Source organism: Ctenopharyngodon idella, chromosome 1, assembly GCF_019924925.1.
Source record: "Ctenopharyngodon idella isolate HZGC_01 chromosome 1, HZGC01, whole genome shotgun sequence".
In the NCBI taxonomy this organism is placed as follows: Eukaryota; Metazoa; Chordata; class Actinopteri; order Cypriniformes; family Xenocyprididae; genus Ctenopharyngodon; species Ctenopharyngodon idella.
Window position 1 is genome coordinate 34,719,909 of NC_067220.1, and position 14,679 is coordinate 34,734,587.

Here is a 14,679-nt window from a genome sequence, read left to right on the forward strand (position 1 = left end):
CGTGGATAGTGACAATATGTATTGTGTATAGTTCACCCAAAATGAAAATTACTGTGTGAGGGGGAAGAAAAAGAAGAAGAAGAAAAAAAAACTACATTATATATAGTAGTTTAATGTTGAATATAATGTGGGTCCTACTAATGCCAAATGTCTTATGTTACCAGTAAAAAGTGGCCTACATTATTTTAAATAGTATATCTAATCAGTGACAGAGTGCAAGCATGTTCGTCTAAAATAATCTTCAGAATCATGATTATTTTTATTCTGGTGTCACCATTGTCCTGTGCATTGGGTTACCAGCAAGTCCAAACCTATTCATTTCCACCCTTAATGTAATACCAAATTTAGCATTTTAAACAGTACATTTTTTGTTAACCATTTACCATATGTCGTGGAGTATCTCAATAATATCGTATTGTGAGTTCAGTATTGTGATGTATTGGATCGTGACATGAGGGTATCGTTACACCCCTAGTTTTTAGTCATCTTTGTTAATGCTAGTTTATAAAAAATACAACTGTTGGTTCATGTTATATTTTAATAATGTTTTAGTAAATGTTGAAATTAATACTAAGATTAATAAATGCTCTAAAAGCTTTTTCCATTTGTTAGTTCATGTTAACTAAAAGAGTTAACTAACGTTAACATTTACTTATTGTACAGTGTTACCAAGAATCACATCCTCTTGCTCTCTACCTTATCCTCCTTGAATTCACCCTCCGCATTCACCGTTTTTCAGTAACAGGTAGCGAGATCTTCCCCTACGCCACTAAACTCTGGCTGCAATAAGGGATTGTTTGACGAAGAGTTGAGTACGAACTATGTTGACAGACATTGATTGAGTGCAGCTGGAGGATTTGGAAAGGTCTGCTAATGTGAAATTAGTTTGATCTGTTTTTCCGATGAGCCGTATTTCATCGTTTACACTGAACAAATGTGTTTGGACCACTTACCCTTAGCGCAACCGTTTTGACAAAAATACAGCTAAAGATAGTGAATGAAGCCTTTTAAGTCAATTTAATTTTGGTGAAATGTCAATATAAAATGTTAATAGCATTTTAGAGGGCTCCGACAACCCTGTTATGAATCATGAGCTTTAAACCTTGGCGACTCTAGAGTAAAAAATATGTTTAATAAATTAATGCCTCTAGTTAGACTGTATTCAACAGGTACCTTCCTTTGTGCTCAACCTTCGGACCAAACACTGCCTGCCTACTCTGAGGAAGTGGCCAAGCACATCAAGGGTGTAATTTCCAAAGTGAAGTAAATGTCTTGCGTTTTCATGAAAATGTCGCTGGTGGAGGGAAACCATATTGTGATCTAACCCTGACATCAAGTCAAGCTCATATCAACGTCCAGGACCACTTGGTGGATGATGAAAAAAAGATGGGCACGGTAAAAAGCCTCGTATTAAACCCTTGAGCAAACTCCAAAGTGATGCTCTTAAAATATTCAACACATGTATGGAGGAGGGGAAGATTTTTAAAAGCCAGCAACTGGGATATTATGACCCAAGATACACTTCTCCGTGGGGAAGGTGGGTCTTGTGAGGACACATCTGTGACAAGAAAATTTTAGAGTGTTGTCATCAACCATCTAACCAAATCCAAGCCTAGAGAGCCATTCACAATAACAGCAGATGCAGATCTCGAAGAAAAGACCAACCTTTATTTCTGATGGTTTTGATTACAGGCATCTGACTTGAGATTGACTAAAAGGGGACCAGTAAACGATCTATTTTGATAGCAATTTTGCCTATTTGCTTTCTAAAATGGACAAGTTCAGAATGTGTATCGGAAAAGGTTAGATTTGAATTTCAAATGAACACATAAAAAATACAAAATTTTGCAAAAGATTCAAAAAGGTGCAGTAAAGGCTCTTTATATGATTTCCTTTCTTCATTCCAACCCCATCTTGCTTTAACACATATTTAATTCATTTTAATCCACTTATTGTAGAGGCGTAAAATGAGCTTTAGGGAATTTTGCTGTGACTTTTAAATAGAAATATTTAAATGTTCTTCAAGCCATTAATGAGTAAAGTTGCTGCTAGTGAGGAGCAAATTTAACTCAGACCAGTGAGAAATGATGAAAGGAGCTAATGAAAACCATGTTGGAAAGGATTATTTTTTTAAAGTGTTTAACTCCAGATAAAGCAAGCAGTCAGATCTGTTCTATGAGCCTTCAAATGTTTTTATTTATTTATTAAAGCATTTTGAATTATACAAAAAATGTTCAAACTGAGTTTTAGTTCGAGAGGCTGAGGTCAGACCAGCCTAATGGTCTCAAAATGAAATACTTGAAAACGCAATGAGACATTCCTAAAGCTAATAGGCCCTACAAAACACTGCAAGTAATTCGAAATGGAGAACAAATTCATTTAAAAACAATGAGGTCACTTGTAGTTTAGTTTCATTTACATTTTGCCCCTTCGGCTGTGGAATTAGTTAGCACTGCCCTTTCTTCGGGATCCGTATTTCTTTCTTTCTTCCCTTTTCTTTTTCAAGAAAAAACTATTGGACTCATTGTAGCAGACAGGCATGGACTAATTCTATTATCCTTCTTGTTTTGCATGCCTCCTGTGTCTCACCATGCAGACTCTTGGGTCGTGACGTGCTGAGGAATAACATTTTGTGGGGTCATTTGGCTGTATGAAACCATTGCTGTTTTTAGTACCTGAGCAAACATGCCCTTCAACCTGTCAGTGAAACACTATATTTGCTATAAAAATCATGTGTGAGTCTCTGTATGTGTGTTAGACGGAGGGCAGTGATTAGGTGGCCATATTTCATCTCTGCATGGTCACCCTTTGGCATGAGCCCTACTCACTCTGCCATACTCCATGACAGTATTGCTACTCCTGCCTTCTACTTGGCACTATTACATCAGCCATATTTCTCATTTTTAATCTACTGGGGGCCTGAGCATAACCTTAATGATGGGGTAATTTTTCCCGCATGAAGATTAGTTTGGATCGGGGAAAGGATGGGAAGGATAAAGAGAGAGGGGAAAGTCATCACGGCTTTGCTATTAGATTATTGATTTTCAGGCTCAAGGACACGATTCGAGATTCGTGAGTGCTATGTGCTGAAGGTCCTTCAGCGGTGTATCTTTATAGAGCTTTGGACCAGCCACACTTTTGTTATATTTACACTGCCTTGGGACAATAAAAAAAGGCAGGATAAAGTTCGGTACGTCCTAATTAGGCTGTCTACCGATAAGGAACCAAACCAAAAAGTTAAATTGAAAGGAAAGTGCCAGACAGTTTTGAGAAAATAGAACAGTTTTTTACTAACTTACAGAATTGTAAGAATGATAGTCTGACTTTTTGTTGTGAGAGATTGAAATCAGGAAAAAAAAAAAAAAAAAAAAACTGTCCTGACACACAACCTTTTTTCCCCCTCAGTGTCATAAAAATCCAAACTACGAACTACGAAACTCCCACTAGAACACTATCCCTGTGAATTCCCTCCATTATTAAATTGATAAATCCACTTAGTTGAGTAGCAAACATCATAATTAAATGGAAAACACATTGAAATGCAATGCACTTCTATTATACTAATTCGCTAACCCCTCAGCCTCAACACTACATCTGGCCCAAACCTTCAAACTTTCAAAAATTCATTGACATTTTGCGTGCCAAGTCTTGCGCAATAATGAAAGGTCTAGAAGAATCAATGCTGTAATGCTTTATGGTTCAATTCCATTTATGTGGTGGCACCATGTCTGTCATTTAAATTCACAGGGCCTCGGACTAAATTTTTATGGGTGGCCCTCCCTCCCCTGGGCCTAATGAGTGGGCTATATCACAGAAGAACTCAGTGGGTCCCTCTCGTCAAAGGGCCTGGAACAACTTTCCCAGTTGCCCCCCTCCCTGATGACAGCCCTGGGTGGCACCAACATCCAAAAACAAAGACAGAAACAGGAAAAAAGCGAAATCAACCAAAAAGCACTGAATACAGACAGTGAATACAGAGAAGATGAGAGCCAGTCTGGGCGTCCAGCCCTTTCACAATTCAATTATCACTCTCAATCAAGCATGCAGATATTCCTCTTAGTTTTGCTGAAGCATTTAGCAGAACAGTTTTCTATTCAAGCCAGGTGAGCATTAAATGTTCAACTTATGATTTCCTTAAAAGAGTGCGCTATCTTTATATAAAAAAGACTAAGGTAGGCAGTTTATATTTATTTGAGTGAAGGTGGTAATGAAATGTTGGATACTGTATTGTGTTATGTTCTCATTAAGTCTCTAATAGCCCCTGATAAAGAGGGAGATGAAACGCAGCGCAAATTAAACATAATTTTTCATACGTTGCAGCGGATAAGTGACATGAAGTACATGTGACTCACTGTATAGAAGCCTAATACAGATGGTATTATCAACTCTACGGCTGAAATGTCATGTCCTCCAATGTGGATAAAAAGAATTCAATTTATGGTTTGAATGATACAATACACAAAAGGGAGAGAATTCCTGAAGAATGAATTGCATCCACTTAAAGGAATAAGGCAAAACTGTGCAAACACAACAAAACAATCTGATCTGAAAGTGGCTCGAATCCTCACCTTGCAGATCAGATTACTGGATAAGGTCTAACCACCATACCACTCATTATCACATCACTTTGACTTATTGCTATTTTTGACAGGGAAATTTAAATGTTTCATTTTAGTGATGTGGAGAAACAAAACAACTTTATGGGGCATATGAGTAGAAGATGATGAGAAGAACCAAGGAAGATCAATTTGGACACATTAAGAGCCCATTTGTATCTTTAGTTGGTCAGACGTCACAAATATTCATTGTTTTTTGCCCTTAGCTGTCAAACTAGCAGTAATAATATCATTAAAGTGGTAATTTCATAATAACAAAACATTGCAGTATCTTCCATGAAAGCCGGACTGTTATTTTCTTCCTCTCATATTCCGCTCGCACTTCTAAACAAAGCCGGCTGTCAGAATAGTCTAATGTAATGGTTTAGACACAACAAGGGAGGCAGGACAAAGCGTCGCCGCCAGAATAATATTTTGAGTGCTCATTTTCCAGCCACCCTCCATTTGTTGATTCCAAACAATCGTAGAAGTGCATTAAGATGGAACAACTACATCAAAAAGTGTCAGGTGAGATGTTTCTCACACATTAACACCTAAGATAGCAGCATTTTTTGCTTCCTGCCAGATATTGTGTCTTGAAAGCATTGGGAAGGCTATGCACAAATCTCTGCATTACTTGGTATGTTTTGGCCCTCGGCCTTGTCTGTCAGAGTCTAAATTGCCACCTCCTGAAAGCTGGCACTAGACTGTGAAAGGTGGAGGGGTTGGGGGAAAACAGATGAAAAATGAATGAGCAAAGGATGAGTGCCAGAGGAGGGAACAGGTGGTATCTCCGGCCTCACCATCTTTTCTCATCTATCTACCCTTCTCTCCTCTAACTTCCTTCTTCCAAGAGCTTCCTGGTCTCCTCTGTCCATCTGTCCCCATCTCTACTATAAGTTCATGCCTTTGTGAGCATAAGATAAGTTCAGGACCCAGGTGTTTCTCACCAGTTTCAGAGAGGAGCTTGATGGACTCGAGAACACGCTCAGTGTAAACGCCAGGTTCATAGTTCTCCATCTCAGCATTAATAATGTGCACCACACGAGCGGCTCGGCCCCGGATCGCCCCTGCTGTCCTGTCCAGTGTGTCCACGTCCCCCTCCTGCAGGGCGATCACACACTTATTCACATCCTCCAGAATGTGGTTCTCTGTGGAGAGATGAGATAAAACAATGAGACAACACTTATTGTTGTCCAAGAACAATAGTCACTTATGACATTTGACATTTTTTAAAGCATTGCAGATAAATTCTAACAAATAAGTAAGTAAGTAAATAAATAAATAGCCATTCACTCTTAGAAATAAAGGTTCCAAAAGGGGGGTTTCATAGCGGGGCCATAGTAGAACCATTTTAAGAACCTTTCAGTGAACAATTCTAAAAAAGAAGCACTTTTGTCTTCATATGAAGAACATTTTAATAAACTAAATAACCTTCTTCCACTATAAAGAACCTTTAGTGCAATGGAGAGGTTCAATGGACATTAAAGGTTCCTTGTGAAACCATAGATGCCAGCAAAGAACCTTAATAAGAAGTGTTGCTGCATCCCAATTCGCCTACTTATGCCACACCCTAAAAGTATGTACTCTTTTTGTGAAGACACTCAAAAGTATGTACTTTTGAGTGTCTTCACAAAAAGAGTACATACTTTGTAGCAAAAGAGTATACAAGCTTTGGGACATACTATCACGTCATGCAATTGCGTCTTTAACGGTTGCTGTCTGTCGCATCCTGTCACCGTAAACTGGCCTGTCAATCATATTGTCACAGTTACAATCCTCCACATTTCATTTCCTACCATATTGGAGAGAAATGCAGTAGCACGTTGATCTGCGGTTGTGGGTCTTTCATGCGGAGATTCTCCTCATGTTAATGCATAATGATGCATTTAAAAGTTAATGGCCAAACAGATCTTTATTAAAGTCCAGATTGTTATTGCAAATGAAATATAACACTGATAACATTAAATATTTTTTTATCAGGTAAAACTTTTATTATTAATCACTCAAACCTTTATCTAAACCTCTCACTGTCGGTTGCGCATATCCGCCATGTTTTTTAGTTTTGTAACACGTTTTACTCGTGTTTGTAATTCTGAACTGAATCCTCGTCCAACTTGCGATGGGTTGTGGGCAATATTAGCCTTTATAGTGTGCATGGATCCACACTTCGAAAATCTACTGGAAATAGTGAACCATATAGTGAAGGCATACTCTTTTAAACATACTTTGCTTTGGGACACGCTTATTGTAATCTCACATACTATTTAGGATGGATAGACACTGGGATGCAGGGCTAGCATGAAAAGTAGCAAGTTTAAAACAAATCAAATGTATCTCCCTTTTAAAGAGGCCCTACAAAGTTTTGATTTTGTTTATGGGGTCTACTGAAATAGGTTGGATGATCAAAATACATTTTTCACATATTTGACATTGTTGCAGCACCTCTCTTCCCAGTCTGTCAGTAACTCTCTGTTTAGTTCCAGTCTCTATGAAGCCCCTCCTTCATTTTTGTAGGTTAAACAACTTTCCCCTTTTTTTGTGAAAATAAATAAATAAATAAAAACGCATGGACTTTCACGGAATACTTTGTACTCTTGATCCTGAATCACCCATGAACACCATGGCTCTGTGTTGGAGCATGTGCTCTAAATGCTCCGACATTCTCCTAGAACTACTTGCAAGACAACAGACCAAAATGCTTCTCTGGTTGGACCTCATTAAACACTTGTTTCTTAATGAGGGTGTTATTTATCTCCTATTCTGATAAGAGCTGTCTTTAATAGCTTGGAAAAAAACGCTTTGTTTATCTTCTCATTTCTTTATGGCAACAGGTCAAAAGAGCACTTCCTTAACTGATCTACTGTATAAGCTGATCTATTTAAGTTTAGATAAAGCAGCGCAGCTTAATAACGAGTAATGAACTTGCATAGAGGCTAAACCAAATGAAAACGGGAAAACAATTACAATATATTTTTCAACAGATTCAAGAAAAACCTTGGCTATTCAGATGTTCTGGTATAGAACATTAGTACTAAAAATATTTTCAGCCTTTACACTTTAATTTCCTTTTCCATGTAAAAGTATTGATGGTTCCCTGCTCTTGCAAAACACAGTTTACATCTTTCCTGTGAAATAAATTACATGTAATTGATTTTTTTGCAAGCAGAAAAGATCAATTATATATGAATTTTACAAGCATATGTAGGGCTCAACAATAAAGATGGCCCTGGGCCAATGTAAGAATGTTTCGAGCCAATTGACAGATCTGTCTTATTGAGCCAGTGTAAATGTTTTGTGTTGGCTGATCATATATATGCATTTTTATGTCTTATAAATTGAGACTTTTTGTCATTAAAATATGTAGTTGTCTGATAATTTAAACAGGCCATGAGTAGATTGGGTAGTAAATATTTTTGTTGATAGAAAAAAAAAAAAATAAAAAAATAAAGAAGAAATGAATATCCATGTGTCAGCTATTCAAATTCTTTCTAACACATACAACAATATGTTGCTAAAAATTTATATTTCTTTTGTGTCCAGTGCAAATGTTGGCAGGGCAAGTACTAATCTCAAATACTTGTCTAACCAGACCAGAATTTCAGGAATAATAATAATAATAAATCCTTACTGTTGAATCCTGACATGTTTTATTTACAGATTTGCAAAAGAATATTTCCAAACTGGAATGCACTGCTGGAATGGACAACAGGAGGTGGGATGCATACCAATATTGCCTACTGCTTTATTTCATACAGCCCACATAGACCTGTCAGATATACAAAGGATCTGGCCCACAACAACCAGGATTCCGTTCATTCATTTGCTGTATATTTAGTATTGACTTATTATAATCCCTGCCTTGAAATCCCTGGCTATATAACAAGTAAGTACTATTAATTCTAATAGTATTTGTTCCGGATCCAGACAGGATATTACTATACTTTATCTAGTAAAATGTTGCAAAAAAGAGAATTTGATGTAGAGGAGAGCCGGTTTTAGCTGAAGTGGAAGGTGAGACTGAAGTTGGTGTGCCTTGTTTGTAATGAATTACCTGATTGTATGATTACCTTATTCATCAGCAAAAATTGATGAACTATCAGAGAAAACCTCTCTGAGCGTATTCACGGCATATACATTATATTCTACACCAGGTAAGGTGTTTAAGCCTTTTTTTATTTATTTTTTTTTATTTTTTACCGATGGTGTAAGGACCCTATTGTAACTGCTTGGTCAATATTTCTTCTTCTTCGAAATTAATTGCATTTTTGAGGGCCTAAACACGCTCGAAAACTCATGAAACTTTGCACACGTGTCAGAAGTGCTTTGACACAATCTACATTGTAAAAAGCGCTATATAAATAAAGGTGACTTGACTTGACTTGAGAAGTGGTGAAAATTTACGTCTGATATGGGTTTCAGAATTAGGTGTGGCAAAATGTTGCGCTACGTTTCACGTACAAGTATGAAATTCGGTAGACATGTAACAAGAATACTTAGAGCCGTGGAAAAAAAGTAACACAGTGTGAGTGAACACTGGTTCAAAGCAAGGCTACATATACAAAGGGTCATAATTGTTCATATTTATGTTAAATTATATGGCCATTTACATTCCTATCCAGTGTTCTGTTCTCCATCTGTTAGAAAGATGGACATTCCTATTCAAGATAATGGGATCTTGATGGTAGAGGCAGCTGACATTTTAGAGTGTCCATTATAAAGAGGGAAAAATAGACATCGCTATATTCTACCGCTGTACTCAGTGTGGAGAGTTTAGACGTCAAGAGGAGGATGATGGACATTCACATTCTATGCTTAAAAAGCTCTTAAAGTCTTAAAATGTTGTAATAGTTTGGAACCAGAATGGTTGCTTGATTTACTGTTCACCACCAGGCAGTAAGTACTCAATGGTATTCTCACAAAAACATATTATAACCCACAAATACTGTAGCTTAAGCACACTGTTCATTCACTTATTATTATGCAGGTGTTTCTAATATATAGAAACAGGAAAAAAGGATTTTATATTTTTAGATTTTTTAATTGACAGACCATTGACAAGCAGTCAATCATTTGGACCTCTGATCTGTGTAAGGTTTCCATATTACCTGAAACAGACAGGAAGTCATCAACGGAAGTGATGTCATCTACGGCCTCAGTCAGGATGCGTACTTGCTTCTCCCACTGGTCCTTGAAAACATCCATATTGTCCTGAGCCACCTTGCTTTGAGGGCGTGCGGCCAAGGTCAGGGCTGCATTGATTACCTGTGAGGAGGATAATGGTATAATTCTGAACCTTACCAAAACTACAAAAGTAATTGTAGAGTCATGCTACTGACAAACAGTGTAGACACATGAGTGAATCCAAGTGTAGTATGTGGAGGTTTCAAGTCAAAATGTAAATTATTTAGCTATGAACATTCTTTGCATTATTTATAAACCTATAAGCCTCAGAATACCTGCTGCTTTGACAGCTTTGAGTCATATGATGATTCATAAAATCTAAAGGTCTCTTGTGGATAGAGGTTGCTCAAATTTGTCTCCAAATTCTCCTAGTAGCCCATTACATTGATCAGAGGAAACAATCTTGAGCAACAAATACTTCCAGAGTTTTCTAGTGTTAACTTCACTTTCAGGGGACTTGCTTTATCAGAGTTGAATGTGAGATCTGTTAGTGAAAATGTTTCTTGAATCATCTTGAAATTTCTCAACATTTCTCATAAATGTCACATTACAAATAATAAAAAAAAAAATGGTTTGCTAAAGCTATTTCATGCTGACTTTGAATTGACCCTATTTATACCCTTTCTAATACATACTCTTAGTCTTACTGTGAATGATTACCAGTGTGCATGTTTTCTCTTAAAAAAAATAAATAAATAAAAATATGGCGTAACGAAAACCAATATGTTTTTTTCTGTTTCCAATGGATGCTTCCTCTCACTGATTCCTCACAATTTTTTCTCAATGGGTTGCAAACAGCATTTCTTGTTGACTTTGAATAGCTAAAAAAATCTAATGTGAGTCATATTTTAATAAATCTGACAGGTCTGGATATGTGCCTGGATATGCTCTTCTGCTGCCATCATCAATAAAATTTTTTTTACATAAACATCTCTTCTAAAGGAAATTCTGTGCTTTCTGTGGCCGGTAATAGTGTAATGGTAGTTGCAGCAGGCAAACTGCTATATGGAATAAACAGAATTTTGCAAATAAGGTGCATTATACTGAATAATTGGTGAATTCCTATTTATCACCACCATATAAAACTGCTGCAAGAGGTTTAAACTGAACACTGGGTGGATAGAAAAGGTTCAGGCCCTTTACCTGAGGACACAGGCTATCGATCTGTGTAGCTGCCATGCGCACTAACTTCACACCCTCCTCGTTGTTGGAGATGGAACAGGCGAGGTTGGCCACCTGAAAGAGAGAGAGAATGAGAGAGAGAAAGAGAGAGAGAGTTTGGTGAGCCATTGGGTCATCTCTATGTTGAGGTTAAAGTATAAAGTGACCTTGGGGTTCTGGTTGCCAGATTTCTATAAATCAGGCAGGTTAGACTAGCATTCAGACAGGGGCAAATAAAGCTTACGAGCAGAGTGCACACATACACAAACACATAGTCCTTTTTGCTGTTCATGTTTGAAGTTATCAGTGCTGTGTGCAATGGATAAGGATTTAATGCTTGGCTTGAAAGGCAATGTCAGGGCAAAATATGTACAGAGAGTTAGGGCTCATTCAAGTGTTGGATTGGTATTTGTTATTTCCCAGCGTGAAGAACATGATTTGTGGTTCCCTCTTCCCCTCCGCTCCCCTGGCCCCAAATCATCCCGTCTTGGTCTCTCTTTTACCATTTTAAAAATAGCTTTTATTTGAATAATTGACATCACACACACTCTAATTTGAATTTTTACCGGCCAATCTCCTGGACATTTAGAAGCTGGCGCTTCATGTTCTCATGCATCTGCAGTGACAGAAGGACAGCGGTTTGTTCACATGTGCTATAGAATCTCCCATCAGGAAAACACAATTACCCCAAAAATGTCAGCAGACACAGAGAGGGGTCCTAATTGGAGGTTGCTGCGTTTCTGTTATTCTCTCATAAATTGATGTGGAATTTTCCATCCGAATTGCCGCTACAAAGCTCTCTGGTGGAATAGCCATGGTTCATTACTGAACTTCATATTCACAATTTCACATGTAAATCATTAAGCCAGTTTATCTGGGAAAAAGGGGGGAAAAGGCTATGAATTTGTATAATTTGCATATTTGTTTTAGAGATAATGGTTTTAAATGAGATGCGGCACATGTCATAAGTTTGCAGATAGTCTGTATACCTGTTTATGCAATATGATGCTTACACATGCAATATACAGAGCTGTCCCAAGCATGGGGCAGGGCCCAGTGCGAGTTAGAGGAAGTGTAGGGCAATATATATTATAGACAGAAGGACAGTGGTTTGTTCACATTCGCTATAGAAACTCCTATTGCAAAAACTAAATTACCCCAAAACCGTCAGCGGACACAGAAAGGGGTCCTAATTGGAGGTTGCCATGTTTCTGTTATTCACTCATAAGGTAATGTCGAATTTTCAATCTGAAATTGTCACCACAAAGCACTGGTGGAATAACCAGGGTTCATTACTGAACTTCATGTTCCCATGTAAATCATTAGGCCAGTTTACCTGGGAAAAAAAAAAAAAAGAAGAAAAAAAAAAAAAACGACAGAAAGAGTGTAATTAAACTAGCAGATGGCTCCTCTATGCGCAATACCTCCTTGTCTAATTTCTGCCTGCCTGCAGCCCTCAGGTTACCCATCATGCAGTGCATCTGGCAACGCCGGATCGGTGCGTACACGTGAATACACGTGTGCGTTGAGAAAAGGTCTCTCTCTCTCGTGTTTGCTCGCTTCCATCATCAGAAAAGCATCTGCGCAAGGAGCACTGGCCAGATTGGATGCTAAAAACCTGGCTGCCTCCCTTCTCCCTTTCTGCCAAAAACGTCAGATCCGACAGAAAACACCGGAATATTACTCAGAAAGTTTATAATTTGGTGACACGTCAGCCCTCAATGAAAGGCGCTAATAGGCGTGTCAGTGCCGTTTTGATAACAATTCAGAATTGGTGTTCCAAGCATCTCATCCTCTGCTGGTAAATCAGATTACACAGCAGCCATGAGTAAGGATTTTGACGGTGCTAAAGTGACATATGCCTGCTGGCAAATGCAATACGACTGAAGCCATATCAGCGGGCTTCTCTTCTTTTTAAAGGTAAATCGAGGCAAATCAAATCTGTGTTAGAAGATTCTTGCTTACGGCCCTTTTCTCCTGTTTACCCCTGACAGCTCTGAATGCTTTGATGGATCGCTCTTGCGTTTAAGTGTGTGCTTGCATGTGTGTGTGTGTGTGTGTGTGTTTAGCTGTGCTGCTAAAAGTGTAAAGACTAAAATGCTTGAGGGTTGCAAGTGATGATGTGTGCATACAAGTACCAATGGGGAAAAAAATGATTCATTGATGCATCGCAATTCTTTCTGAAATGATTCTGGATCTATTCACAAAAATTCATTATTATAATTATTAATTATTTTAAATGTAGCATTGCCACAAGATAAAGAAGATATGGTGTATATATAGTACCAAAATGGTACATGTTAGTATCTTTTGAAAAGGTACCGCCCCAGTGATGGATTTTGTGGCTTTTTTTTCCTGAGAGTGTGGCAACCACCTCCGTACCCATCCTTCCCCAACTGTCAGGTCCACCTTGTATCTTAGAGGTGCAGTTGGACCTGAGTGGAAGTGGGCACCAGTTCCACTACCTTTTTTGGTAGAAAAGGGACAAGAGACAGCAGCATAAAGGACCGGATGGAAAGGTAGGGGGTTGTTTTATACACCAGGCTGGCAGTGTGGGACTCACAGCGTTTGCAGGAAATAATATCCTGTCATGTAATTCCACACTTCCCTTGGTCCTCACTAGTCCTTCATGGTCTGAACACGCAGTCAAACCAGCAGCAGCTCCTGGACGGCAGCCAGAACTGGCCGATGCTCCAGCACTCAATTCTCAGAGCTGGATCCCAGCCAAGACACAGTGTCCGGCCAAAAATACTAATTGCAATTATCTAAAGAACCACTCCTCCTTTGTGAGTCCTTTTTATTTTCTCAAAGAGAAGGCCCCTGTTAGGTAGCCAAGGATGTCAAAATAATATTCATGAGTTTCATGCTAGGTTGAGACAAGCGTGTGTGTGCGTGCATCCTTGCATGTTAGAATATTTCAGAGAAAGAGACCGCATCGTAACTGTGTTGTCTCTCTGACCGACCATTATGTGTTGTCTAGTTAGACCTTTATAAAAGAACTATTGATTTCCGAGCATTTCATTTGGACGACCACATCCAGAGAATCAGCGTGCAGAGTGTCAGCCTTATACCCTTGAAGAGTTCTTAAATAAAATAAAATGAAAAAATACAATAAAACAAAGACAAAATATTGCATATTAGAATGCAATTACCTATACTATATTAACAATTAAAATTGAAAATTAAATTATTAAAACTATCAACATAAATGATTATCTACATAAATGATTATTTACAATATAATTATTAACAACAACAACAACAACAACTCCAAAAAGTTTGTTCCAAGAGATGAAAAATTTTAACAAAAATGAGAAACATGGCCTTGGCAACTAATTTAAATAAAATAAGTTTAAGTTTCAGTACATTACTGAAACAAAAACAGAACTAATAATCAAGCTAAATAGTATAAAACTTAATTTGTAAATAATAAAATATCACTAAAGCTTAAACTAAATTTAAAATTAAAACTGAAAATATAAAATAAAAACTAATTCACAATATTAATAAATAACACTGAGAATCTTTTTAACACACACACACACACACACACACACACACACACACACACACACAAAAAAGTCAACCGAACTGTTTTACTCTATTTTTGGGTGCAGTGTGTTTATGATAATGAGTGTTGCATTATTGGAACATGGTCGAGTCTTCTGTGCACTTCACATGAGGAGCTCTATTTGTACGGCACAAAGTTACTTGATATGTAGAGCATTTTATTTCAGTT

At 37.8% G+C, this 14,679-nt stretch overlaps 1 protein-coding gene across 2 annotated transcripts in view; it reads right to left on the minus strand.

Moving 5' to 3' along the window:
* ctnna2 (catenin (cadherin-associated protein), alpha 2) overlaps positions 1–14,679 on the minus strand; it is a 455,639-nt gene that overhangs the window by 16,541 nt on the left and 424,419 nt on the right. For both annotated transcript variants that reach the window (XM_051898161.1, XM_051898166.1), the window contains 3 exons: positions 10,923–11,015; positions 9,704–9,860; positions 5,546–5,746 (listed from right to left, as the gene is read on the minus strand). In XM_051898161.1, coding sequence (XP_051754121.1) covers positions 5,546–5,746; positions 9,704–9,860; positions 10,923–11,015 — 451 coding nt within the window. The remainder of the gene's footprint in view (positions 1–5,545; positions 5,747–9,703; positions 9,861–10,922; positions 11,016–14,679) is intronic.